This window comes from Grus americana, chromosome 20 (genome assembly GCF_028858705.1).
Source record: "Grus americana isolate bGruAme1 chromosome 20, bGruAme1.mat, whole genome shotgun sequence".
Classification (NCBI taxonomy): Eukaryota; Metazoa; Chordata; class Aves; order Gruiformes; family Gruidae; genus Grus; species Grus americana.
The window spans coordinates 8753449-8778678 of NC_072871.1; the positions used below are offsets into that span (position 1 = coordinate 8753449).

The following is a 25230-nucleotide window of genomic DNA, read 5'->3' on the forward strand; positions in this document are numbered from 1 at the left end:
TGAAGCAGGATGTTACCTAATTTTATCTTTTGCAAGTTTTAGCTGCTGTATAACTTGCTGACTGAAATTACAGGGGGAAAAAAGGAATTAAAAACATAATCCATTCAAAATTTGCTCCTTGCAGGCCTCCTGGAGTTTGGCTTAGATTTCCAGTAATACTAAATTTCTGGGTTGGTTGAAGAACAGATGGTTATGAAGAGAAATATCCCCTTAAGTGCATAGTAAAACAAACTCAAAAGATTCATCAACCGTGCTTTAATGTGGACTTGAGGTATCACCACAGTAATTAACCATTGCATATAAAAGATCTGAAGATCTCAAATGAAGATGGGAGAAACATGTAACAAACAAGACTTGAAATAAGTACTTTTTTTGTCTTCTCTTTTTGATCTCTATTATTTTAGCTTTAATGCTATCCTATGCATCCCCTTTTTATAGTTCTAGCTTTAGTTATATCAGTATAATCAGTTTAAAAATTAATCTGGATTGACAGTTTTCTGCTCTTCTTTGTAAAGAAATAACACTGAGTTTTCTGATCACTGAAGACATCTTACACTTTCTAACATCTCATTTTTACAGTTTAGGATGTTTCTAGAAGAGAAATTAATCTGTACTGTTATAGAACTCTTTTTTTTTAAGCTGATTTCTTGGTATGGATGAAACAAAAGGAGTTAAGGATTTAATATAGAGGTAATTCACCAACCATATTTCATATATTGGACACTCTGTGCTTGCAACACAACTGTTTCACAGCTTCCATTAAAAGAATTGGTAAAGTTTGGATTAAACCTGGCACCATTCATATAAGAATCCAAGAGAGTAAATAATAGCAGTTGAAGATGGAACATGTTACCTTATGAAAGAGTCTTAACTAGTCTGATGCATAACTTTTCCAAATCCTTTTACTTATCATTTATGAGATCTTGACTCTGACACGTGCATTTTGCTTCTTGAGCTGCTCCTATTACAGCTTAATGCTGTGGAAGGGAAGAGCTGATCTTACTCCTTGGGAGAGAGATGACTGGCTTCATCCTACAGACAAGATTTGAAATACAATGTAAACGGAGCCGACTCTTCAGTTTTTGTTGTTATGTTTGCGTTAACATTTAGATCAGAGCTAACTTCAGTGTTGGTTTAGTTTGTTGTTGTGGTTTTTTTTAAAATCCTCCAGCATCTGTTTATTTCATGATACTTCAGCTGTTCAAATGGTATTGAAACAACAGATTCTTTCAAAGTTGTAACTGTGCTAGAAGAAACTGGAAATACCATTCTTAACTCTACTACTTTTCTGTAGTGGAATGTCCGTGTGATGCTAAATGCCTTTTAAGTGGCAAGCTGGACAGGTCAATAACTTGACATGACACCAAATAACTGGTTAGAACTTGCGAAGAGGAAAGTAATGTAGCCTCTTCTTTCTGTTAAAGACAATGAATGCTTCTCCTGTCGTCTTTTCCAAGAAGTGAGTGTGGTTTCTATTTTGCACTTATTGTACTTTAGTTTTTTAACAGGAATGTAAAAATGAATTTAACCAAGACCGCTTTAGATGGAAAGTTGGTTTGGCTGCTAGAAGCAGTGAAAGTCTCGTATGTAAGGTTTACTCTGAATGGGTTGTAAAGCTGGTGAGGGACTAATGCATACACTGGGTGGAGAACTGGTATGAGGAGATGGGTTAGGAACCCAGCCATCTCAGGTGTCCTGAAATGTAACGGCAAACTTTTGTCAGTTCTTTTATTGTTAGAGCTATTACCTCTCTGTATTCTGCAGAATAATTTGAATTTTAAAGATAATTCTTTTTATTCTGGAGAACTGTATATAGCCTTAAGTAAAACTCTACAAGGAAGTTGTAGCTTAACCTGCTTTATTTTGGAAGGATATAATAATAATAATAATAATAATAATAATAATAATGATAAAAGATACTGCTGAACACTGCCCAGGAAAGTTTTACTCCTCACTGCCCCTCTGGCTCTTGATGTGTTAATAATATAAAACAATTATGGAAATCATAATGATTTGCTTAATCTGTTCTGGTTTTCTCCCTTCCTTCCTGTTTCCTATGATGTATATTTTATGTTGCCTTTGCTCTCAGTCTTTCCTGCTTTTGGATCATTTTACTGAACTCTGAACAGCATTTCATGTGTGAGTTGCAAACCTTATATTCTGTTTGTAGGTTAAACTGTTGTGAAAAGCGTTTTCATGTTACCAGTGAGGTTTTTGGCACTTGCAGGGCAGACTTCCAAATGTTCTGCTAAGAGAGAGAGAGGCAAACTTGCAAGTCTGGTTTTTTTTTATGGTGTTAATGTCAGTGGAGTCATTTGAACAGCGGCTGGTGTATATAGTACTTGCTGATTCACACCACTGGTGATTGTACATCATTCACAGAAACTTCAGTAACTGCGAACGATAGGTCAGTGTCCACTTATTTATGCCTAACTTGTCACAAAGATGTGGACTATATCCTAGCAATGGAATATTTGTTTGAAATGTGATCTGCTAGGTGATTAGTTTCATTGCATACTATTCTCATGTGGGTTGTATTTTTGAATACTGAACCTGCTATGTATGCTTACTATGCATATTGATATTTTGGGGTAACTTCAGTTGCATGCATTGTGGTGCTGGTGGGTGTTTTGTGGTTTGGGTTTTTTTTGTTGTTTGGGTTTTTTTTAAATATAGTTTGTAAGACATTCTTCAAAAATTTTATTTTACATCTTGATTGTTTTCTGACTTGTATGCTTTTAGAATAAGGAGTACTTTAAGAAGAAAATATTGAAGTCTTAAGGCTTCACATCCAGAAAAACTAATTTTTGTTCCATACATATTTTCTGCCAGAACTTGTTCTGAGGTTTCTTGTTTGTCTTCTTGTGTGTATAGGTTTTTTCTCTCCCACATTTTCTCCACTGCTCCCCACCCCCTTGCCTTTTTCTCTCCTCCCCTCTTCCCCCACTGTGAGATGTTATCTGCATGCTAAGGCTGCAGCAGTTTAGGGGCAAGCAGAAGTGTTCGGCTCTACTGAATACAGGACATCAAGGAGTTTGCAGAGGTTTGGAAAGAAGTTTACATTACTTTTTAGTTATGCTGCATAAGTACTATGATGTGTAGTGGGTGTTGAAATTAAAGTTGCTCTGAATGGAATTCCATTTCATTTTGGAGGGATTGCAGCTATAAAGACCTTAAAGAAGTGAATGAGTTAAATCATTTAGTTAGGGAGGAAAAATGAAGTAATTTTCACCATATTTTTAATTTGGGATTAGTATATTTGAATGACTTAAATTGGCTGACTTTTATCAGAAGAAACAGGATAATATGTATTGGTTTTCTGTGGTTAACTCTGGGAAGTATTTTCTGTTAATTTTTTTAAGAACTTCCCTGGTTTTATAATTTCCATACACTTTGAATACAGACCAGTTTGAGTAGCACTATTTTTAGAAGTAATTAAGCATGCCTCTTCTTAAAAGCAAACCTCTTCACTTTATGATGTAAGAAAAGTTGAGAGTAAAAGAGCAGCATAGCTACACTAATATGCCATTGTAGCATGTTCCCATCCTGTCATCTGGAAAATTAAATCAGGTTACAGCATGGATTAACATCTAGACTTGTGAGGAGGGGAAGGTAGTGTCTTAAAAGCCATGAAATTGAACAATGGGATTATACAGTTCACAGCTAATTTCAATATTCTTCTGTATTTGGCTTTTTGTTGAACAAGATTGTGTAGGGAGAGGCAGTAATAGGTTTTAGAACTTGGAAACATTCACGTATTTACTAAAATACTAACAGTAATAGTTTGAATGTGGTTGAGTAACCAATACGGTTCTCTACAGAATGTGCATAGATGTGAGGTAGAATCTCTACTACTAGAGGGAAAAACTAAATGTGTTAGCAATGAAAACTGTATTCAGCTAGTGTGGAATCAATGGTTTGTGTTACCTGTTTGTTGATACTCCATAAATGCATGGCAAGAAATCAAAATGATGCTGTGACAGTGCAGAAAAGTTGTACTCTTCTGTCACTGAGAAATAGCATTGTCCTTTTTTACCCCTCTTCAAAATAAAAAATATGTTCAGTTACAAAAATTTCATAAAAAAAAATTCATAAATAGTTCATATGAGAAGTGATTCAGAAGTTTTCACTCAAAAGCACCTCTTAAAATAGTTGCAAAGGAAACTGCTTCAAAAATAGCCATGTGATCTGTTTTGTTTGTGGTTTTGCTAACTGGTCCTCCCTAGAACAGGGTGGTTGTGAGAAATATGGGCTAGTGGATTTCCAGGTCCTTGGCCAACCTAGATTTTATGGGCAGCAGCTGCTTTGTGTGGGGCTGTATCCTCTGGGAAGAGGGCTTACAATGATGCGCATCAGGTTGGTAAGTGAACCCACTCACACTTCAGTGAAGTCACTCATGAATCTTAGTAGGCAGAAACTGTGTGGATCATGTCGTCTTTTGTAAGTGGAAACTACAAAATCAGATGTAATGAAAGATAAACAGGAGATACTAAGTTACCGTCAACGTACAGGTTCAACTTGAGTTCATCTTTTGAGGTTTGGGAAAAGTTTAGTTTAAGAAGCAGCTCCAAAATTCATAATTTTTTCTTTCTGTTGCTAACTTTCACTTTGTTCATTCTTTTGCAATGTGTCCTTTTGCTGACCTCAGCTGAGCTTTTAATGCTTTATAACTTTAGAGATGACTGGTGCACTGGAAATCTTCAAGCTCTGTACTTTGCTGTAGCTATGTAAGAGGTTGGTTACGATTTCAGTCTGTCTCTCCCCTTGTTCTGATGTCAGCAAATAGATCCACTCTCCTGAACTTGAAAAAAGTATTTTACATCTGTTTACTTGGCCTATGGAGTATTAAAGTAGAAAAATATTTGAACATCATTTCATTAGAAAGCCTGTTAATACCTAGAATAAGAGTGTTCACTGTGTTTTGAGTTGCAAAGGGTTCTTTTATTGTCTGGAGATACAATGGAGCTACATCTCATTCTGTTTGCATCCAGTGTGCGAAACAGATTACCGTTAGTAAAAGTGTTTGAAGTTTTCAAGTCACTCTAGTTTTATAGGCAGAGTTGACAGTCAGTTATGTTCATGTCTTAACCAAGTATTTCACATGAGTGCTGAAGCATATTTTACTGTTACTAGTGGTGTTGATTCAAGCTGAATGCTCAGTTGAGCTGCCCTCTTGTATTCCTCCGTTTGTACGACCGTTTTCCCCTGTTCAGAATGATTTTGCTCTTGTGTCCATTGTGATTATTAGGTGCCTTGTGCTTATCCTTTAATGGAGAGACTGGCCATATGGAGTAATAGTAGTATTTGTTTGTAGATCTTTATATTTCATAAAGTCAGGTGTCTTGATGGCCACAATTTAAATGTAGGTATTTATGTAAATCCTCTTGGTTTAGTGAGGGTGCTCCAACTTTCTTGAACTTCATGTAATGACTACATGTAACTTAAATATAATTTTATTGTGTATATGTATGTAGGTAAGTGTAGTTGAAAACACCTTTCAAATGAACATTAGATTAACAGTGAAGAATGGATAAAGTGATGAAAGCTATAAAAAGATGTGGTGTGGTTTCTTTTTCCATTGTGTAGTGTTTTCCAAATAAAGACACTGAAAGTCTAGTAAATATTCCCAGATCATTTAAAAGCTGAAGTGATGGAGCTGATGCAATGTGAAATATAAAGTACTTGTAAAATCATGAGGATGTGCAAGTGCATGGCTGCCAGGCATAGTTTAAAGGTGGTTTTCTTAATTGTAGGGTTCCAGGTTGTATGGATTAGCCATTCTGATGCAGTTTTGAGATGTGTCATCAAAAGCAGACTGTATACAAACTATATATCCCACTGTCTTAACAGGCATGTGACACCCAGTGCAGTCCCACAAGGTGCTTTGCTCATCCAGCTAAGTACATGTTGCTGTTATTTCCACTGAAATTGGTGGATGAGAAGTTAATTCCATGCATTGTGGATGAAATTAAATTTCTTCTAATGTGTACAGTTGATTGACATAGGAAGCTTCTATTTATATTAAAGACAGCTTAGCTTATGAATGTATCATAGCATTGTGAGATCCATTTTTTGGATGAAAATATCATTGTAGACTGTGTGCTTTGAGAACATGTTCGTGTTGAACCTGTAGAAACTGACTCAGGTGGGGACTGTAATCACAGTCACATCTTGTTCTAAATTGCAGACTGGTAATGTTTAATCTGGTGAGTGAAATAGCACTGTCCATGTGAGGATATCCATTCACCAAAGCCCAGATTCAGACGTTGTCAGTTGCTCAGTCTTGAAAACAATCATAACTGCTTCAGTGGCTTGAAGTCTGCACAGCACAGCAAGCATCCAGCAAATTTCCTCCTGTGTTCTTACTGAGCCTTGTGGTGTGTATATTTTATGGTCTAATTTTTTTTTGCCTTAAAAAAAGTGTATTTTTAGTACCATTCCACTTTTACCTTTTTTTTACCTTTACCTTAAAGAGGTAGAAATAATTTATCCTTCAGGATACAGATCAATAGACAAGTAAAAGTGGAATGGTACTAGTTAAGAGATATAGAAAAGACTATGTAATAGCAAAGTAAAAAAATGTATTACAGTCAGTAAGCTACTATGTGGAAAAGTTTAGAAACTCCCCATTTTGTGTTACTGAATTGCTTAAAAGGCCCCTTTCAATAAGATCTATTACCTGTGGTTTTGTAGGGGTTTGGGTCTTCTTTTTGGGTTTTCTTTTTTCTTTTTATTTTCTCCTGTTACTAAGCTCACCGAAGACACAAAATAAGAAATAGATGTTCTAAATATTTACTCCCAATGTAAGAGTAACTAGGCTGGATGACCTACAGGTAGGGTTCTTAAAATGTGGCATACCTGCCTCTTGTGGTACGCAAACTGCAGCAGCCAAAGGTAATCCATCTGCGCTCCTGTTCTCAAAAGAAGGTGGAGGCCAGCCTTTTGCACGTACACCAGCCTGGCCCTGCAGTGCTGGAGATGGCTCTCAGTGTTGCCGCTTTTGTGCGAGGAAGGAAAGCCGTAGGCATGGACCACAGAGATCGAAATGTTGCTGCCCTTACAGCAAGGATGTGTTACAATTCTTTCCGTGGCAAGAGCACGTGACAAAAAAATTGTTTTGGAAGCAACAGTCTTAAGCTAATTAGAAAGGTGATCTGATTTTTCGTGGATTTTAAAGATCTTAATAACCTGTGGTCTAATTTTTAACTAGTGTGTGTTACCCCTAAAGGACAAATATTCAGAAATGCATAATTTCTTAAATAATTAAAGGAAAATAACTTTGTAGTGGATCAGTTAAACATTTCAGTAACTTTGAAAATTGAAATATCCTCCGTTACTAGCTATTGATATCAAAGGATATTAAAGAACTGTCAGAGTTATAGATTCTGATGTAGTGATGGTGAGAGGGAAGCTAGTGTTTGTTACTTTGTATTGGTAATGACCAGAACTGCATTTTATTTATGTACCACGCTCTACACCATTGACAGTGGCTGTGAATAAGTCAACAAATCCTACTCAGTGCATAGTCTAGTCAGCTGCCGTACAAAATGTAGTGGTCCTTGTAAGAGATGAGCACAATGGGAATCTTTTGGTTTGTTGTGAGTTGATTTATTTTGACTTTCCTGTGTAGGGACTTGTATGGAACAGGGAGCATTTTGTCTGTTTATTTTATACTGTGTTTTCTGTGGCCACTGCTCAGCCTTATTTCTTCATGGCGCATCAATTTTGAGAGGCAGGAAAACAAAACTCCCAATTTTCTGTAAGAATGAACATATTTAAGTAAAAACTCTGAATGAAAATTGATATATATAGCCAAAGCTAAAATTAAAACTGAAAGAACCTAACAAAAAATCCTTGGCTGTGATTTTTAAGTTATTAAGTTGTGTTTTGTTTCATTTTAATGAGAAAGGTTTGTAAGGTAGCCTCTGAGACAAGAAAAACACCAACATGTATTTATTTGTCCATTATAACTTTCAGCTACTAGTGCTTATGTGTGAATCTTAGTATCTTGCAAAGTGGGGGGTAATGCACCTGTGTCTTCTGGACGTTGACCTTGCTAGGAGCTTTCAGGGTTTGCATAAATGCTGTCAAATAGGCTCCTATAGGCCTTCCTTCATGCCAACGAGCTCCTGAAACACAGAAAGGCTTTCAAGATGCAAAGAAAACAGGAAAAAAACATGCTTACACACACACAATTACTTCGTATGACTAATCTGTTGTGTTGTATTTCTAAAGAATGGAGAATATGGATTGTGATCTATGGGGGAATGTGTTTAGAGTGCACACACTATGGATTTATGTCCCAGTTTAATTCCTCATTTCCTTAAACAATGGTAAATGATAAAATGCTCTCTGTGTTGGTATGTGTGTATATATATTTATATTAAGTTTGGAGCAATGGGTCAATAGAAGTAGTGGTGGGCGAAATGTCAGTATTGTGTTCCAGGTACTGTTACAGATTTCTTAAGCAATACTATGTGTATTTCTTTCATGGATTTGTTTTTTCCCGTGAAATTCTGAAAGTTTAGCCTCAAATAATTACTTTTAAAAATATTTAAGAATATGCATCATAATAGATGTTGCATAGTTTCATCTTAACTGCTGATACTGTGCTTGCTTTGGTGAAATAGGAAACTGTATTGTTTTGTTAATTGTTACTTGTGTATAAAGGGCTGCTCATGTGAGTTCAGCTGTTTATCTTTGCATGTTTGGACACTGAGCTTAGTACACTTACCTGCATATAGATTTAAGAATTTTCAAACTAAGGCTTTAAAAGGTGATCCCTTCCTTTCCATTTCTCCTTTGTTGTGTTAATGTGGAAAGGTTCACTCATATGCGTATATAAAAATTTGGTATGTTGTATATGCAATTGTATGCATGTAATGGTGAAATGTTAAAACTAAGCATCTAATTGTGTGGGAAAAGTTAACCTACAAAGTTTATTAATGTACAGTCTTGCTGTATTTCTAATGTAAAAAGAATACACCTTATTAAGAAGTTTGTATCTGCTAGCAATTGAATCACCAATCAACTAATTTATTACTAAAGTAAACTTTGCCAGTGAGAAATCCAGGGTGGGACTAGTGTGAAATAAGTGTTTGGTACACGTGTCATAAAAATGACTCTTCCCCTCAGGACTCGGCTATAGTGCAGTGTTGCAGTAGTTGAGCAGTAGAGGTTGTGTGTGCAACACCACTCCCTACATAATGATCGAAATTTGTGGAAACGGTGTATAGAGAGTCAGGAATGTATCCCATGAGCCACGCATCATCCAACCAAACCCATCTGATTGCACAAAGGGTAGAAACTGCATGGGGTACCAGTTGATTTTTCTGTGCCTTACACTTTATTCTGAACTCTTGTGTGATTGTTTGGTTTTTGTAATTAAAAAAATTATTTGTAGAATGGAGTCTGGCCTTCTCAGCCATTTTCCTCTGAAAAATGGATGGCTTTGAAGACTTCTGTTTTAAATAGGTTGCATATAAATAATTTCAATAATTATATTTTGTTGTTTTATGAACATCTCTAATTAAATTTAAGATAACTTCTCAGGGAATACTACCATATTATTTATTCCGATGAGCCAAAGGAGTAAGGACATTGCATCGGTCTTGAATGCTTGCTAATCTGAAGCATTTAATGTTTGTTTTCCTGATGATGGAGGTTCCAGGGCTACTTTAATTGTCTCTTTCAGATTCTGGATAAATATTTTTGTTTTCTAGGGAGCATACCTTAAAATTCCATAGAGTAATTTTGAGAGATTTGTATTCTGGTATCACTGAAAACTGTCTGTGGAGGTGAATCAACGTGGTGTCTGTAGCTGACAAAGCTAGTTATCTGATTAAACCCAAAATCCAAGTGCATTCAGTACCCATTTTCTGGTGACAGAAGTGAAGTTGGCAAATTGCAGTCAGAAAGATAGCGCACAAGGTAACAGCCTAAAGTTCAGTGTAGCACCAGGGCATCTCTTATAAAATAATTTATATAGAGATATATATTTACATAGAGGCATATATATGTAGATGTATGTGTATATATATGCATGTCTGTGCACAGAGAGATATTTATGGTTTCATGTGTTTTGTGTGTGTATGTTTTATATACAATTTTTATCTTTCTGGAGGAGGGTAAAAGGAGAGCCTTGAAAAGTCCTTCCCTGCTCTTATCAACATAGCAGCCTCAGCTGCCCTCCTTGGATCCCCTGCCAGGGTTGCTATCATCTTCTGATCAAATATTAATGTGTGATTCTCTGCTTGCTCACTAATCCAAAGCCAATTAATATTATCTGTCAATTATTTACAGATCCTGAGGTGCGGAGGCAATTCCCAGAGGACTACAGTGACCAGGTTTGGAATGCGTAATTAATTTTTTACATGACAAAATTTATTTCAGGGTTGTTCAACATATTATTGCTGCTCTTTTTACTGAAAGAGATAAATGCATTCTTAGAAAGAAAAAGAAGCTGTAATTAGGAGCAGAAGGCTAAAAACATTTTCACATTTAAAGCAGAAAACGGAAGAATTTTGGATCTCATAAGATTGTTTTACAATCTAGTATTTACAAGCGAACATGAGAGCGTGAAGGAAAATTGATTAATAAATTTCACTTTTTGCCTTTAGGTGCCACAGCCTGCAGTTCATTTGGCAGTCCTCGCTTCATTGTCTGAAGGGTTTATAGCTATATTTAACTGGGCACCTGGCCCTACTGTACATTGTTTAAATTCTTGCCTGATCATGCAGTCTCGAGTCTGTTTCAAAAAGATGGTGTAAAAATATGAATGTGCAGGTAGAACACACTGGTATTTCTCATTTAGTGCATCTTGAGATTGAATCTGGAATTTTTGATGGGATCTCTAGCTGACTTTGAAATTAAGAGCTTCAAGTTACCCTGTATTTTACTGTGTCTCATTAGGAATGTATTGGGGCAGGGGCAGAGGTTAGGGAGAGGGGATTATTGCTGCGGCGTACTCCAGTACTACTGGAGTTAACGTGCTGTTAGTGTTTGTCAGCATTTAGGGTAACTGCTTATCTGGGTTGTGAGTGCAAGCTGATTTCTTACACCTTTATTTCTGGGAAGTGCTGAAGTTATGGCATTGTATAACTATTTAATGTAACAATAAATTTTACCTCAATGACTCTCTGATATTGAGTTAGGGTCAGCAGACCTATTTTATATCAGATCCTTTCCCTCTAAGTGCATTTTCATGCAATATGAAATTTTGTGGCATTTAGACTAATGCATTTAACAAATTGTGATAGCTCAGCAGGGCCAGAACAAATGTTTTGATATTTGGCTGTAATCACTCTATGCAGTGGGATCTTGACCAGAGCTTCTGGGTGCTTTTGAGGTAGTAGTAATAATAATCTTTTTTTTAAAGCAGCTATTCAACCTGACTGCTTTTCACTGTAGTTTTACTATTAGGGCTTCCTTTACACATGAAGTATAGCATGGAACTAAACTTTTTGGGGCACTGCATCCTTTTTGCCACTGTCAGTCTGTAGTTTGTGAATAAATAGATCTGTAAGTTTGTATTTACAGGATAGACTAACTACTTTTCAGCACATCATAGTGTATCAGGTCCTTCAGAGCTGATGCAGTCAACTGTATTCACAATCAAGGTATTACAGGAGACTTTTGTACATAAAACTTACTTCATAAAATTCTTAACAGTCCACTTCCTTCTCCCACAAATAATTAGACTTGTATAATATTGCTATGAATATGCAAGACTGAATCAAACTCAGAGGAGCTGCAGGCTCATATATAATTCTTAAGATGTTCACCCAGTTATAGTCAGAATTTCTGATCTCTGATGTCAGACTCCACAAAACACACAGTAGTGCTTTTGTGTGTTTGTGGGGATGGGCTGGATTTTTAAATCATCAAATATTTTGCACATACAAACTTACAGGGAAAGCAAAAGAAAGGAGGCTAAACTTCTCAAACTCAGAGTAGATTTCAAAAACATTTTCCCTCTTGATGCACAGAAAGACTATTTCCTGTGTTAATAGAAGCTATGCATTCTTGAAGAATAAAACATGTCCAGAGTTGACAGATTTAGATTTGAAAAATCACTTACTTGTGAATATTCGAGTAAGCCAGAGGAATAAACAATATAGAAAGGAAGAGCTACATCCATGTTTTTCCTGATTAATCTAGAGCTCTGAGAAATGTGTAGGCTGCAAATCAGTCAGGTAGGTTTATTTCTTAAAACTTCTGGTTTATTGTTTTTTGGAAGAAAAAAAAATTTAGAATTGCTAAGTCACACTATGAAATCCACAATTTTTCTGCATGTATTCTGTATGCAAAGGAGAGATAGGATATGCATGTTAGTGCAGGCAAAAATTGTTTCTAGCAATCAAACATTTATGATTTAATCCAGAAGGAATATTTGGGTTAAATCAACACAAGGTAAAGCACTTATTAGTAAGAAAAAAAAGGAAAAAAAAAACACCTCAAGTTTTTTTTTATTCATCTAAACTATCAGTGCTTGTTTTTACATACACTGTATTTCCCATGTACCAGCACATCTGATCAGAGACCTTCGCTGCTGCTAGATGTTTTATTCTGTGTGTTCTTTGTACCTTACAGTAAAAGAATCTGTCACAAATTATTGTGCCTCACTGCTTTAGAAACTGAGAAAAAAGGGAGGTTAGATTGACATCTGTGACTGAATAATGATGACCAGCCTTTTGGCTCCCCTTGAGCCACAAAGCTAGCATTGCCTTTAGAGAGGAAAAAGGAGTAAGAAGAAAGGGGAGGGATAAAAGAGAGTTACAAATCTGTGGTCCCGGAGATGTATTACTGTTGGGCCAGTTGTCTGCGTGGTATGATAATCCATTTTGATCTTCTGTCTTAATTGTCTGCTAAAGACAAATGGGCAGTAAAAGTTCATCAGTTTCATCTTTTGCTTCTCATTTAGAGACAGAATAAATGATCCATTGCTACAGAAGAAACCTTTCTTTCTGACACGGAAGTAATGCAGACCCAACACGTTTTATTAAAATATTTCTCCCTCATTATTTCAGTCCTCTCAGCTCTGATAGATCTTACTGTTTCATGAAAAATGTAATCTGAAATGTAAATAAGGGGTTTGATACAAAGTAAGGAAGTAATGAGCAGGCTAGCCACATTGTAGGAATTTTGATTGTAATTACTGACAAAGTGAATTCTGCGTGTCTTGATTTTTTTCCCTCAAGTTGTCTTTGACATGTTCAGACCACAATGACATCTACGGTTTAAATCTGTTAAATAACTGTGTAACGGAATATTTTATAGAAAATGTCATAGACAAGGTATCTTAGGAGCCTTACTAAGGAAAGAAAATGCTAATGATTGCTCCAGGCCACTTGAAATGGTTATAACTAGGGGGCTTTTTTTAAAGGAATGGCAGGAGGGGGGGCTGAAGTAATCTCAAGATGCATTTTTAAATATAAGAGCATGCTAACTTGTTAGGGTGTTTCATAATAGCTTTTAAGAAAAAAAAAAAAAGTGTATTTAGGTATATGTGGTTGTACATAACATGAAATACAGTAATTGTTGGCATTATAAGCAACAGTTTTTCAGTGCTAGCTTTTTAGCAGTGGTCTTAGAATTTAAAACAGATGAGAACTCTTAGTTATTCTTTATAAAATACAGTCACTATAGGTAGCAGTATCCTTTTAAAAAAAATCAGTCTAGCAGAAAAATACTTATCTATTACTATATTTTTCTGGTTTGGGTTCCTAATAAAGCTACAGTACTAAAGTTCATTTTTTTTTTTTAGTTGAAATCCCGTGCTATTGGAATATGATAAATGTCAAGCTATGGCTAGGTCACTTTACCCTTCTCACCATATGAATTTTGGCTGTCTGCTATTTTGAAGATTAATCCCAAGATGAATAGCTGTCCTGGGCTAACTAATTTTAATACAAGGAAGTTTGTTGCAAGTATATGAACTTCCATCAGAAAGGATGTTTCAGCAAATAGTTGATGTACAAATAGATAAAAATAGAAAATAGTCAAACAATCAATGGAAGGTGTAGCAGGAATTACACAATTGTGTAAAATGCAATATATTTTTAAAATGGCCTTTTGAGTAGTGCATCATTTGGTTCCTTATTGTTTTAATCTTTATGACTCATCTGGAAAGGAAGAAAAAAATTACGTGGTGATAGTTCCCATTTGTGAGCTGCTTCAAGTGGGTATGATGACTTGTCTATAATTTGATGAACTATTGTATGTACCAGTTAATTACTACAAGAATGAGTGAGGTATGCATGCTTGCAAGCTGGTACTTATGCAGATTGCTACTTCTATTCTGCTGGTAATTTTTATTTCCATTGGCATTGAAACAGAGTTTATAATGAAACCAGCAATCTTTATACATTTATAGAAACTATAAAACTTTTATGACAGTCTTTATATAGAAACTAATGGTCTTTTTTGTACAAAGTCTACGAGCATTGTAGAAATGTTGCACACAGGGAATAATAAAAAGCACCCTTTCTTTGTGTCATTGTAAGAGTTGTGTGATTGGAGAGTATTTACACAGTGCTGGCCATAAATGGAGCATAAACCCCTCTATCTTGCCAGATCTGTGTGCACTAAGAGAACTTAGTTGCTTGAACAGGGATGATTATAATCCAATTTGATATTTCTGTTTTGCACGTAGTATTTTAGTATAAAGTTTTTGCCTTTACAGGTTGCAGACACTGCACTATAGAACCTGTCTTAAGAGTAATTGAAGATAACAGCTATCATTTCAAAAGTAGATGAAGTTGGATTGGAAAGGTTGAGTAATTAGTAATTTAGAAAATTTACAAAAGTGATTATAGTGTTCTGAAAGCCACTTTGTAGTAAAACCAAGGCAGTGTAAATAGTAAATATATGAAGTATTTGATACTCACTTTCGAAGCATTTGATACTGTCAGCTTGTATAGAGCTATCATACTGCATTCATACAGGGAGTCTTTTTAAGTGAAAGCCTAATAAAACTTACTGTAGGATAGTTATAAACATTTTCCTTATACAGTGACCCCTATTGACTAGGTAGCGGTAAAATAGCAGCATGAATGGAAACCTTTGTACGGGGAAGGCAAGCAGTCTGTTTAATGTGTAAGGAGATCACCTCGTACCTTCTGTGTAGATAGTACAGCTGCTGTTTCACTGAAGCATTCTGGTGACGACTTACCCTATGAGGACAAAGTTGGGTTCTTTGGTTCAAGTCCTGAGAGATAGTGGACAGGACTAAAGCATGGGCTTTGACCACAGAATGGAGTATTTCCTGAATTCAGAGCATTTTTCTAGACCAGATGTATATCCTTTAATATAGGAAAGTGAAGAAAATATGTTTTCCTCCTTTGCTCTGTCTTATTCTCTCATCCTTGTCGTATATTACAAGTTGCTTTTTCATTACCTTTTCTTTAGACCAACTAGGTGACAGGTCAGTTTTTCTCATGTATTTCTATTTGTGCCTTTTATGTGCTTCTCTAGTATCATTTAATGAGTATAAAAAATGCAGAACCTCTTCAAATCTAATGTCTTTGTGCGTGTATGTAGTAGGGTATACTATCCTTGTTCTAAGTGCTTTACAAGGCGTTTTTGCTAGATAGAACTGCAAACCTTGAGAAATACATGGCAAGAATGATTTGTGTCTTAATAGAACCTTTGACATAATCTGTTCATCCAAGTTCCATTTTAGAATTAAGTTAGTAAATCCAAGGATTACAGTAGTAAAGTATTTCTATGATGAGAGAATTCAGCCAGAGTATATGTTTAACAGCCTAGTAGAATAGCTGTTTTCAGTAATCCATCAGATCTGCACAGAATGTCATGCAGCATCATAGCATTCTAGGTTTCTTTATTAGTTTGTGTGTTTATTTTACTACTACTTGGTGATTGGCTGCAAAAAATCATTGCAGTGGATTTGTGCAGAACAAAATAGTAAGTCAGTCTTTGTAAGTGTCCCTGAAAAAAGTTAGTCCTTAAGTCTAAGGCATGCTGAGTGACAAAGTACTCAAAACTATTTTTTGGTGTCTTTAGACTAGTAATCCAAGCAGCTACTCCATTGCTTCTGTCTCTGAAAGAGCTGAGATGGAGATGCTGCTGTTTTTCCTGTTTGCTGCATCATTGATAACATTAGTGGAATGTTTTTCCAGTTATGATATCTGTATTTCAAAAATTATGGTGCAGGGCAGGAGTGGTATATGTGCAGAAAACAAATAGTAATTAACGGCCAGTTAATGTTCTGAAGGAGCCCAGGAGGTGACTTGATTTTGGCCTGAGAGTACCTGAGAGAGTGATGGACTCTTAAGTCTGTGTGTGAAAGCCATATCAAAAGCCAGTGTCCAGAAGTTAGAAAAATTCTGAATAGAAATAGAGGAATAATTGGGTTCAAGTGAGAGGAAATGTAGTTCATGCCACTTTCTAAACAATTTCTGTTTTCTTTTGTGTAAAATTTGAGTTAATATTGGAAGTTCAATAAACACAATTTGATTTCACCACAAATTATTCAGCTGAGTGCAAATATTACTGGATACAATCATATGGCCTTTGTTATACAAGAGGTCAGACTAGATGATCATAATGGTCCCTTCTGGCCTTAAAAATCTGTGAATATATGAATAATTTAAAACCTGTCCTGCCAACCCTTATTCGTTGAGGTAGTCATACTAAAATCCTGTGGGACTACTCGTATGAGTAAAGGTTGTGGGATCAGGCCTAAAGTGAGTAATCGTTATCACTTATGTTTAAATTTATTGATAAAACTATAAAATATTCACTTCAAGTAAAGATGAGTTTCTTTAAAATGGGAGATGATTATGCAGTATATTCTACTTTGGTTTGTTAAGCCAGTCATTATCAAAATAGTTTAGAAAGTTCCATGTTTCAGTTTCCTGAACCATTCCATTCTGTACTGGTGCTACAGATCAATTTCTAAACAATTTCAAAAACGCTGTTTAAAAACTTGTAATATGTAGAAAGTATCTTTGTTTTGTTTAAAAATAAAATAAAATTCAAGTGCCTAACAATATGGTGAGTGTAGGCATTTTGAAATTATTGTCAACACAGCTCAATGCATGCAACGGTCTTCCTTGCCATGACTGATTAAGTTGATGTTTGCATGTACAGGAATACAGAAATAAAGTAGAACTTACTTTGAAACGTGATTAAAATAAACGTCAGCAGGTAAGTGGTATCGTCAAGGTTAGAGTTACGAATCAATCTCAGATATGTCTTTATAGTAATAGTCATAAAGTAGTTAATTTCTCAGTTGATTAGAGATCACTTTTAAATCAAGATTTTAGTGGGATGACTTAGTTATCTAGCTTAGAAATCTGAATTTCTGATGACTATTTTTGAGACAATACTACTAAACGAGCACTGATAATACTCTGTCTTGCAGCTTTTTTCACCCTTAATATGTTTTCTATTGCTGCTTTTAATGTAGCTGTACTGTTTTAACAAAGTAAAGAGAATGTTTGTTGTGTAGCTCCTAAAGTAGTCATTAATGCTTCAAAGTTTCCTGAGCGTGTGGAGGAGGAAACAGTTCTTTGGATTCCTGCTCTTGCAACATGTCCGCCCATACCCCAGTGTATAAATGCATTAAAAAAAAAGTGATAAGGCAGCTAAAGCTTCACTGAAGGTGCTGTAAAGACAAAAAACAAGTGGGAAATAAAAGTATATTTTTATTTGCAGAGCATCCTGTGGCATGTAAAAGAGCATCAAACCAGACAAAACAGCGTGTGCTTTGTTATTTAAATGGACCATCTTGAGTTCTTGTAGCCAGATGCTGGTGCATGTGGAGGGTATGAATGGGAATTCTAGAAGATTGCTCTCCCTTTGTTTGTGTTGATTCAAAGGTGGCAGGAGATTTCCGTGACTTATTCTTGACAGCCAAGGGACTTCCTAGAGTTTGGGCTTGGGGTGGTGTGGATGTAAATACACTTGTTATGTGTGATGCTTGCTTTAAAGTAGGCATGACCTTTTATTTGCTCCACACCTCACACCTCCAAGTGAGGAACTGTAAGATTGCATAATCTGTCCATTCTTTCAGGAGGAGGGATTTTATATTAAAATGTTGCTCCTCAGTGAAGTCAGATGGTGATTTGTTACTTCAGTAATAACAAGTATTCCGTTGTCATCTGCATGGTTATCAAACCCAGATTAGACTGTAAGGGTGGAGTGCCTTGCGGAATACACAACACACAAGACAGGTGTAGGAATGCCAGTGAACGTAGGAGTACTAAATGGCAGGTGGACTGAATTCCAAGTTACTGTAACATGGCAAAATAGTAGAATGCATGTTCTGGAAGCTATGTGTTTTTTAATGTTTTACTACCTTAGCTGTGAAATAAAGCTAGTCTATAAGAGTGTGCATAACTGGAATTTTGAAATTTTTTACATCTTTTGATTTCTTGGTACTGCATTTTCTCATAGCCATCATCATGAGGTCTATGTTGGCATATTTGCTATTGGTTTTAGTATAACTTTTGAATAATTTCATAAACGTATAGTGCACAGCATTTAGATTGCATGATGTTTTAACTGAATTTCCCACATTATTTTGCATGCATTATTCTTTGTTCTGTTTTTGATTTATTTTTAAAAGAATTATTGGAAAGTAGCCCGAAAGGATTTGTTTGTGATTGATAGATGAGATTAATCAATGTTCATGTACTCAAATTTTCACTTGTGTCTCGGCAGCAGTGTAGAACATTATAGAGAAAAGTTGGAAATTATTCTGCGTTTACCCAGGGAAGTCCAAAGTTCTTAGCTTTGTACTTGGAAAACTTAAGTTTCCAAGTTCAGTCATCTTTGTACGTATCAGACGTCTTGTTTTCAAGTGAAAACTGCTTTCCACGGCTAGTGAATGTTTTTATAGCTTTCAGGTTTTTGATCACTATTCTCTCTAGCATGTTCTCATATTTGGAAATCTAAAAGTTGTGAAAATACTCATAAGTTGAAAAGCCATGTTCTCTTATAACCTTCAATTATCAAAGGTGATCACCAACTCCATTGCATCTCTGCAAAGTTTAATGTTAGAAAAATTCTTTCCCTGGGGGCACTAGTGTCCTCCTCACGTCTCATCATTTTCCCCTTCCTTCTCCTTTAGAGGATTCTCAAATAGGTATGGTGTGAATGCAAATCTGAGGAACAGATACTCCTGAATTGTAAAAATCGGTCAGCTGTTGCCCCCTTTGGGATAGTTTTTTAGTTTTGTTATGTTTCCTCAGCTGCAAAAAGTAGATAATACCTGTGTAATGGAGATAAGTTAGTGACTAGGTTTAAAGCTCTTCAACAGCTCTCCAGCAGTAAGGAGGATCTCAGTCCTAGTAATTAGAAGACTTCTGTGAGATGGCAAATCCATGAATTATATCAGTTTCTGGTATTTGATAACACTGAGCTAGGTATAGCCATGGCATTTTTCTTAGCAGTTATATTTATTTTTTAGGTAAGAATTCTAAAAGTGTTCTTCTGTTTTCTTTTAAGCACAATAACATGATGAAACTTTCTTATTACTTCTCAGGAATGATGTATTTTGCTCAGTTGTTGGTTAGGATTCCCAGTCTGTAACTTTATTTCCTGGTAAGGATGTCACTAGTGGAGAATGTATCGTATGGAATGGCTAGCTGAATTCCGTATATGCTCTAATATTCTCTTTGGTAACCAGTGCAGGAAGAAATTGGAGTCTAATGTTATTCTTTCACACTTTTTTTAATGCTTTGAATTTCTATAAAAGATCTTGTCAGTGAAATAATTTTGCAATGAGAGATCGTAGAATTTCTCTAATATGGAAGAGGCAGAAAAGTGATACTGAAGTGCTTTGCACAGAGGCAGAGAAGTTGCTGGTGGCAAATTCTTACCTTTGCTTCTTAACCATAAAATTCTGCTGTTGTCTTTATTTAAACCATTTTCAACATTGCAAGTTTGTTCACATCCTTTTTCTTGAGCAAAGGACAGGAGTTGTTTTTTAATTATGTTTACTATTCATTGAACTAAGATTTTTGTTTGGTTTTTTTCTTTGGGTTTTTTTTGCTGGTTGTTTATTTATAACATCCTAGTGATCAATTTTTCCTTTACTTTAGTTTCCCGTCTGTTGTACCTGGATGCTGCAGAAGGGTATATGAAAATTTGCACCCAGCCAGAAGAGATTACAATCTTTAAAAGCCAAACCTGTTTTTTTCTTTTTCTACCCCCTGAAAAATGACTCTCCTGTTGGGGCTGAACTACAATGCAGATTTATAAAGGTGTAACATAGTTATATGGGCTGGATTTGATTTTACATTTTAATTGAGCTTTGGAGCTCTGGCCCTTCTCTTTTAATGTATTATATTTGTGTGAATGAATTCCTATGGTTTGCATTATCTGATTGTAGTAAAGATCAAATCTGGCCTAGTCTTGTTGTGAATATGACTGAAATCTAATTGGAATAGTACTGTCATAATAGTCTCCTATGACCATAAAGTTTGTCTTTGATAAACAGAGCTCATTTTCAGATATTCTAGCAGATACTGGTTTAGAGTATTTACTTGCATATATTTTTTAAAAGGCTGGACAGTGGATGGTGCAGAAGTGATTAACAAAGCATGATCTTGCCCATTTATGTAAACAGGGTATTTCTTTTGTGAACATGTCTTGTTAACTATCCGTTGCAGACCTTTATTGGTGCTTCTTGAATAATTTGTTTAAACCATGCAGTACAGATTCCTTATTTTAGCACTAAGACTTACAAAGGCTTCTTTTAGCAGCCTTTAATTTTGTACTTATGTATGTGACATAGCCTGTGGCTGTGATCTCTACTGTGAATCTGCGGTTGTTTTGGGATGAAAGAAGAAGGCAGCTGGAAACTCAGTAGCTACATCTAGCTGTCTACCTAGAGAAGGCCTTGATTTCAAGTTTATCTAAACAAGCTCGACTAATCCCAACTATCTAGGGGGATCCACTGTCAAAACAAGCAGCATGGCCCTAAGGCAAACACAACCATACAGAAATGAAGGCTGGGACTTCCAATACTCCAATGACTGCATACTGGAGGCTTTTTTTCCTGAAAGAGAGTAAGAGAGGTAGAATTTGCATAATGCCTTTTCATTGGGAACTTTTGGAAAGCTGACAGAGGTCCAGCTTATAGCTCTGTAGCCACAATACCGAGTCTATAGGAGAATCCTTGAATGACCTAACCATATTGAAAGAAAAAATGAAAGCATCGAAGTATAGCCAAGTGAGTGTGGAAAAGAGGGCTGCTGCATTGTCTAACATCTGCTCTACTTCTCGTTAGTTTTGTTCTTTGGTATTCTATGTGGACTTTGGAGAAACCTAAGACAGCCTAACATGAATCCTATAATCTTCCTTCTGAATATTTATGTAGTGTGCCAGCCTCTAAGCTGTCCTTTGCATCTTCCTACTTCCCCCTCATTTTCATGCTCTCAAATGAGGCCAACATTTCAAAAGCTAAATAAATGTTTGTGAATGTTTATAAAAGATTTGCATAAATTTGTCCTTGTTTGACAAAGATCACTTTTTTCTTATGCCAGTTCTGAAATTTTTTAAAGGTTTCAGTGCTTGTCTTGACAACAAAGTCCTGCCTCAGAGAACAATGATTGCTGATTAAGTGGGTATGCAGTTGTAGCTGAATAGAGCATTTGAGACGACGTCTAAAAGGGCCAGTCATCTTAAGCCAGAATTATAATATTTAACAAATGTTAAACACAATATATATATTTAAAGCTTTGTTTTTGATGCAATATATCTGTGCAGTTGACTTATGGTGTGAGAAGTATGTGATTATCTTTTCACAGCTTATAGTTCTCACCTAATTTTTCCTAAATGTGGAAGTGAAAATAGTCCTCATTTTTAGTCACTAAATGTTTAAAATATATTTAGTTCAATTAGTATTATAGCTTTCTGATATTGACACTTCTTATCTTTACCAATTAATCAATGCTTGCGCACATAATTGGACCTAATTTTTTATTGATTTTTTTATATTGCCAGAACCAGGACAGCTAGTTTGTATAATTTTTCAATTCTTCGTGATTTAAGACTGGAACAACTATTCTTACCACAGGAATTGTTGATTTATTTTTTTTTTAAGCATGTTAGCTAAAATCCATTTGTCTTAGAATAAAACTATATCAATTTTATTGAAGGGGTTTTAAAGATGTTTATCAAGGAGATCTCTTTGAAAAACTGCTTAAATGTTTAGTTCAGCTTTACTTTCAGATTTTTTTTTTCTACTGGAAAAAAGTAAAAGTCGGTTCTGTTCTTTTGTTCTATTAGTTGAGAGGTTGAAGTTGTCATTAAGGCAAAAACTAGAGCTACTTCTCTGACACAGTTTTTATCACATCTGCTAGGCCTGTGTCCCAGGAGGAGCTGTGCAGAGCAGTGAATTCAGCACAGGCCCATTATCTACTGTTTTTGCGTGTGTTGTAAAAGGAGTGAGACCTCAGGGAGGCTTGGAGCCTCCTCCCGTGTAATGTCCAAATCAGATTTGAAGGACTGGTGGCAGGAAAGCTTTGGCCTTGGGGTGTGAATTCTAAGAAACAGAGTCACAATTAGGTTTAAAAAATTCAGGGATTTTGAGCTTTATCTTGAAATATGTTTTTAGTAATGCAAGTGGAAAAGTTGCCCATCTGTGCACATATTTTGTACGTTTAAAATATTTAAATTATAGCAGGCCTCAATATGCTTAGGAAATGTTATTTATCTCATACTCTTCCTGTTACCAGAATTATATATATGTGTGTTGGGTTTTTTGTTTGTTATTAAAAAATAGCATTTTCCTGAGAACAATTGGTTACCTTCAGTGAAATGATGTTATTTCATACTGGGTACCATTCCCCTTCTGACCCTCGGGCAGGAAGAAGTGACTTTTGCAGAAGAAAAACCCTCCCCTAATTCCAGCTTTATAATTGCTCAGAAGGAGCTAATGGATTTTTGGAACACTAAGCAAATGGATGAACTAGTGTTATAAAGTTTTAATTCTTCTAGTATTCCAGTACAAAAGTAGAGCAAAAACTAACTTAAGGTAATTTAAATTAATGGTCTTAAGCAAATTATACTCCTGATTTTTTGTATATAACGTTCTTTTAAAGAACTGATTAAATTGAATTCTTAAAATATTTTCACCATTATAAAAATCAGTAAAGTTCAGTACTGCCATAAGACATGAAAAGTTTTTATGATAAAATCAATGGAAGATGAAATTTGACATAAATATTTTATGTGAGCAATGATTTTTTTAATCTGTTGTATCAGCTTTTAAAAAACTAGAAAAATCTTTTAAAATCTAGAGAAATCTCATTTTAAGTTTATTGTTCTTTGCTTTCTCTGCTTCATCATCTTGCAAAAATCTCAGCTTTTTGTTGTGGCTGTGTGACACTGGCCTCTGCATGCAGGATACTTTCTTTTTAATTCGAGAATTAGTTTTTATAAGCTGCTTGAATTGGAATGCTTCTCCTGCTTTTTAACTACATAATTATATGGCATTTGTTAATTGATGAGAATAATCTGTAATAACAACTTTATGAAAATTTGATGTAAGATAATATAAACTGACAATAATAATAAATGCAAATTAAACTTTAAATTTTCAAAACACAAGATGTGCTTATCCCTGTTTCTTATTCATAGCTCAAGTTAGTGGTCGAATTTTTTGGGCTGGTATTGCTTTATTACATTTATATTCTTTAAATACAATTTTGAAACATGACTACCTTTTCCCATCCATTGTAAGTAGTTGCTCTGTAAAATGTTTAAAGTAGTTAGCAAAACTTGTTACTGAGGTGCTTATTGTACAGAAAAACGGTCTCATTCCTAGGAAAATGTGTATGAATTTCTGACCAACCGTGCAGAGCTAACAGAATTTATGATGTTCTGGATTGTTCTGTACTTTTTCTTTCACCACCTTTTGGTTTTTCTACCGAGTTCTTGTCAGGTTTAAGTTGGTTATTTGGGTGCACCGGCAACTGTTTTGAATTCTTAAACCTGTTGTTCCATTGCAGTGGATAATTTAATTATTTGTTAGCTTAAAATTATTCAACCAGATGAATTAAATATAAGAGCAGTTTACACTTTTGTAGATTAATGTACAACCCACATATCAAAATAATTGGATAATATTTTGCTTCAGTTAATGTCTTAGCACTCTTTTATGCTGTATTAACATTTTTGCTATGTTTAAATTTGAGGTTGTTTCTGAGCAGAAATAAAATCATCTGTAGTTGCTTGCTGGTCCAGTCGGGGCCCACAGCTAAAGGTCTTGTCGGTACTCCGGGAAGTGTTTTCAGCTTCATCCTCAGGTTTCCCATCCGGCTCCAAATACAGGTCCCCAACCTGTTGGTGTTTGCGGTGTATTGTTTCCCTTCTCTGACTCATGGTAATATTCGAGTATCTTGCCTTAATCATTCATCATTTTTCACAGATCTCTGCCTGTGGTTTAATTTTTCTCTCCTACTTCTACTTAGACTTCTTGTTCCACTTAAAGTGTATGTTGCAACGTGTGTGTCTCTGAGAGTAGGTTGTTTGCAACAGTCTGCTGCTGTTCTTGCATTAGACCGTCAGTTGCATATCATTTTATCAGTGCAGTTTTATTTAATTGTAGCTGCAGCATGGGGTATTTGCTACCAATATTCATTGGAACAAGAGAAATGAAGCCATTGTGTATATTTAAGAGGATCTGAAGTTATTCCATTGACTTGGAAGTGGGAGCATACGGTGAAAGGTTTAAAATAAAAATAAAAAAGACTTAAGATACAGCTTGCATATTAAATTCACAAGTGAATATGCAGAATTTTTCAGCAGTGTTGAGCTTTCTTTACAAGTTCATCTCTCTCTATATATAGATAATTTGGGGCACAAGCCAAGGGTGTATTGTGTGTATTTAACAACCTTGCTTTCCATACGCTTTTCAAGTATCTCTCGTGTGTGTTGTAGGAAATCCTTTCAGAGACTGCCTCACCTTCATAAATTGCCATGTGACACAAAAGGGCTGAACACTGTATTCCTGCCTCATTTATTTTGAAAACTTTGCTACTGAAACCAAACTTAATCAATGAGCTCTGTGTTGTGTCCGATAAGTTATGTACTGGCTTTATTGATTGGGAAGGATTTTAGAAAACCCGTGTGGGGTTTATAATGTCAGCAGTGTTTTGATTATGAAAAGAGTTGGAACCTTGGGACAAGGAACCAGGTGGTGTATGTCCTAAAGCCACTGGTGACACGGCTGGGCTGAATCCCTCAAGGGACACA

The 25230-nt window shown here is 35.6% G+C and overlaps 1 protein-coding gene across 14 annotated transcripts in view; it reads left to right on the forward strand.

The window, feature by feature from the left end:
- The window catches only part of DENND1A (DENN domain containing 1A), a 213603-nt gene that overhangs the window by 26541 nt on the left and 161832 nt on the right, over nucleotides 1-25230 (forward strand). For all 14 annotated transcript variants that reach the window (XM_054848877.1, XM_054848881.1, XM_054848878.1 and 11 more), the window contains one exon: nucleotides 10303-10346. In XM_054848877.1, coding sequence (XP_054704852.1) covers nucleotides 10303-10346 — 44 coding nt within the window. The remainder of the gene's footprint in view (nucleotides 1-10302; nucleotides 10347-25230) is intronic.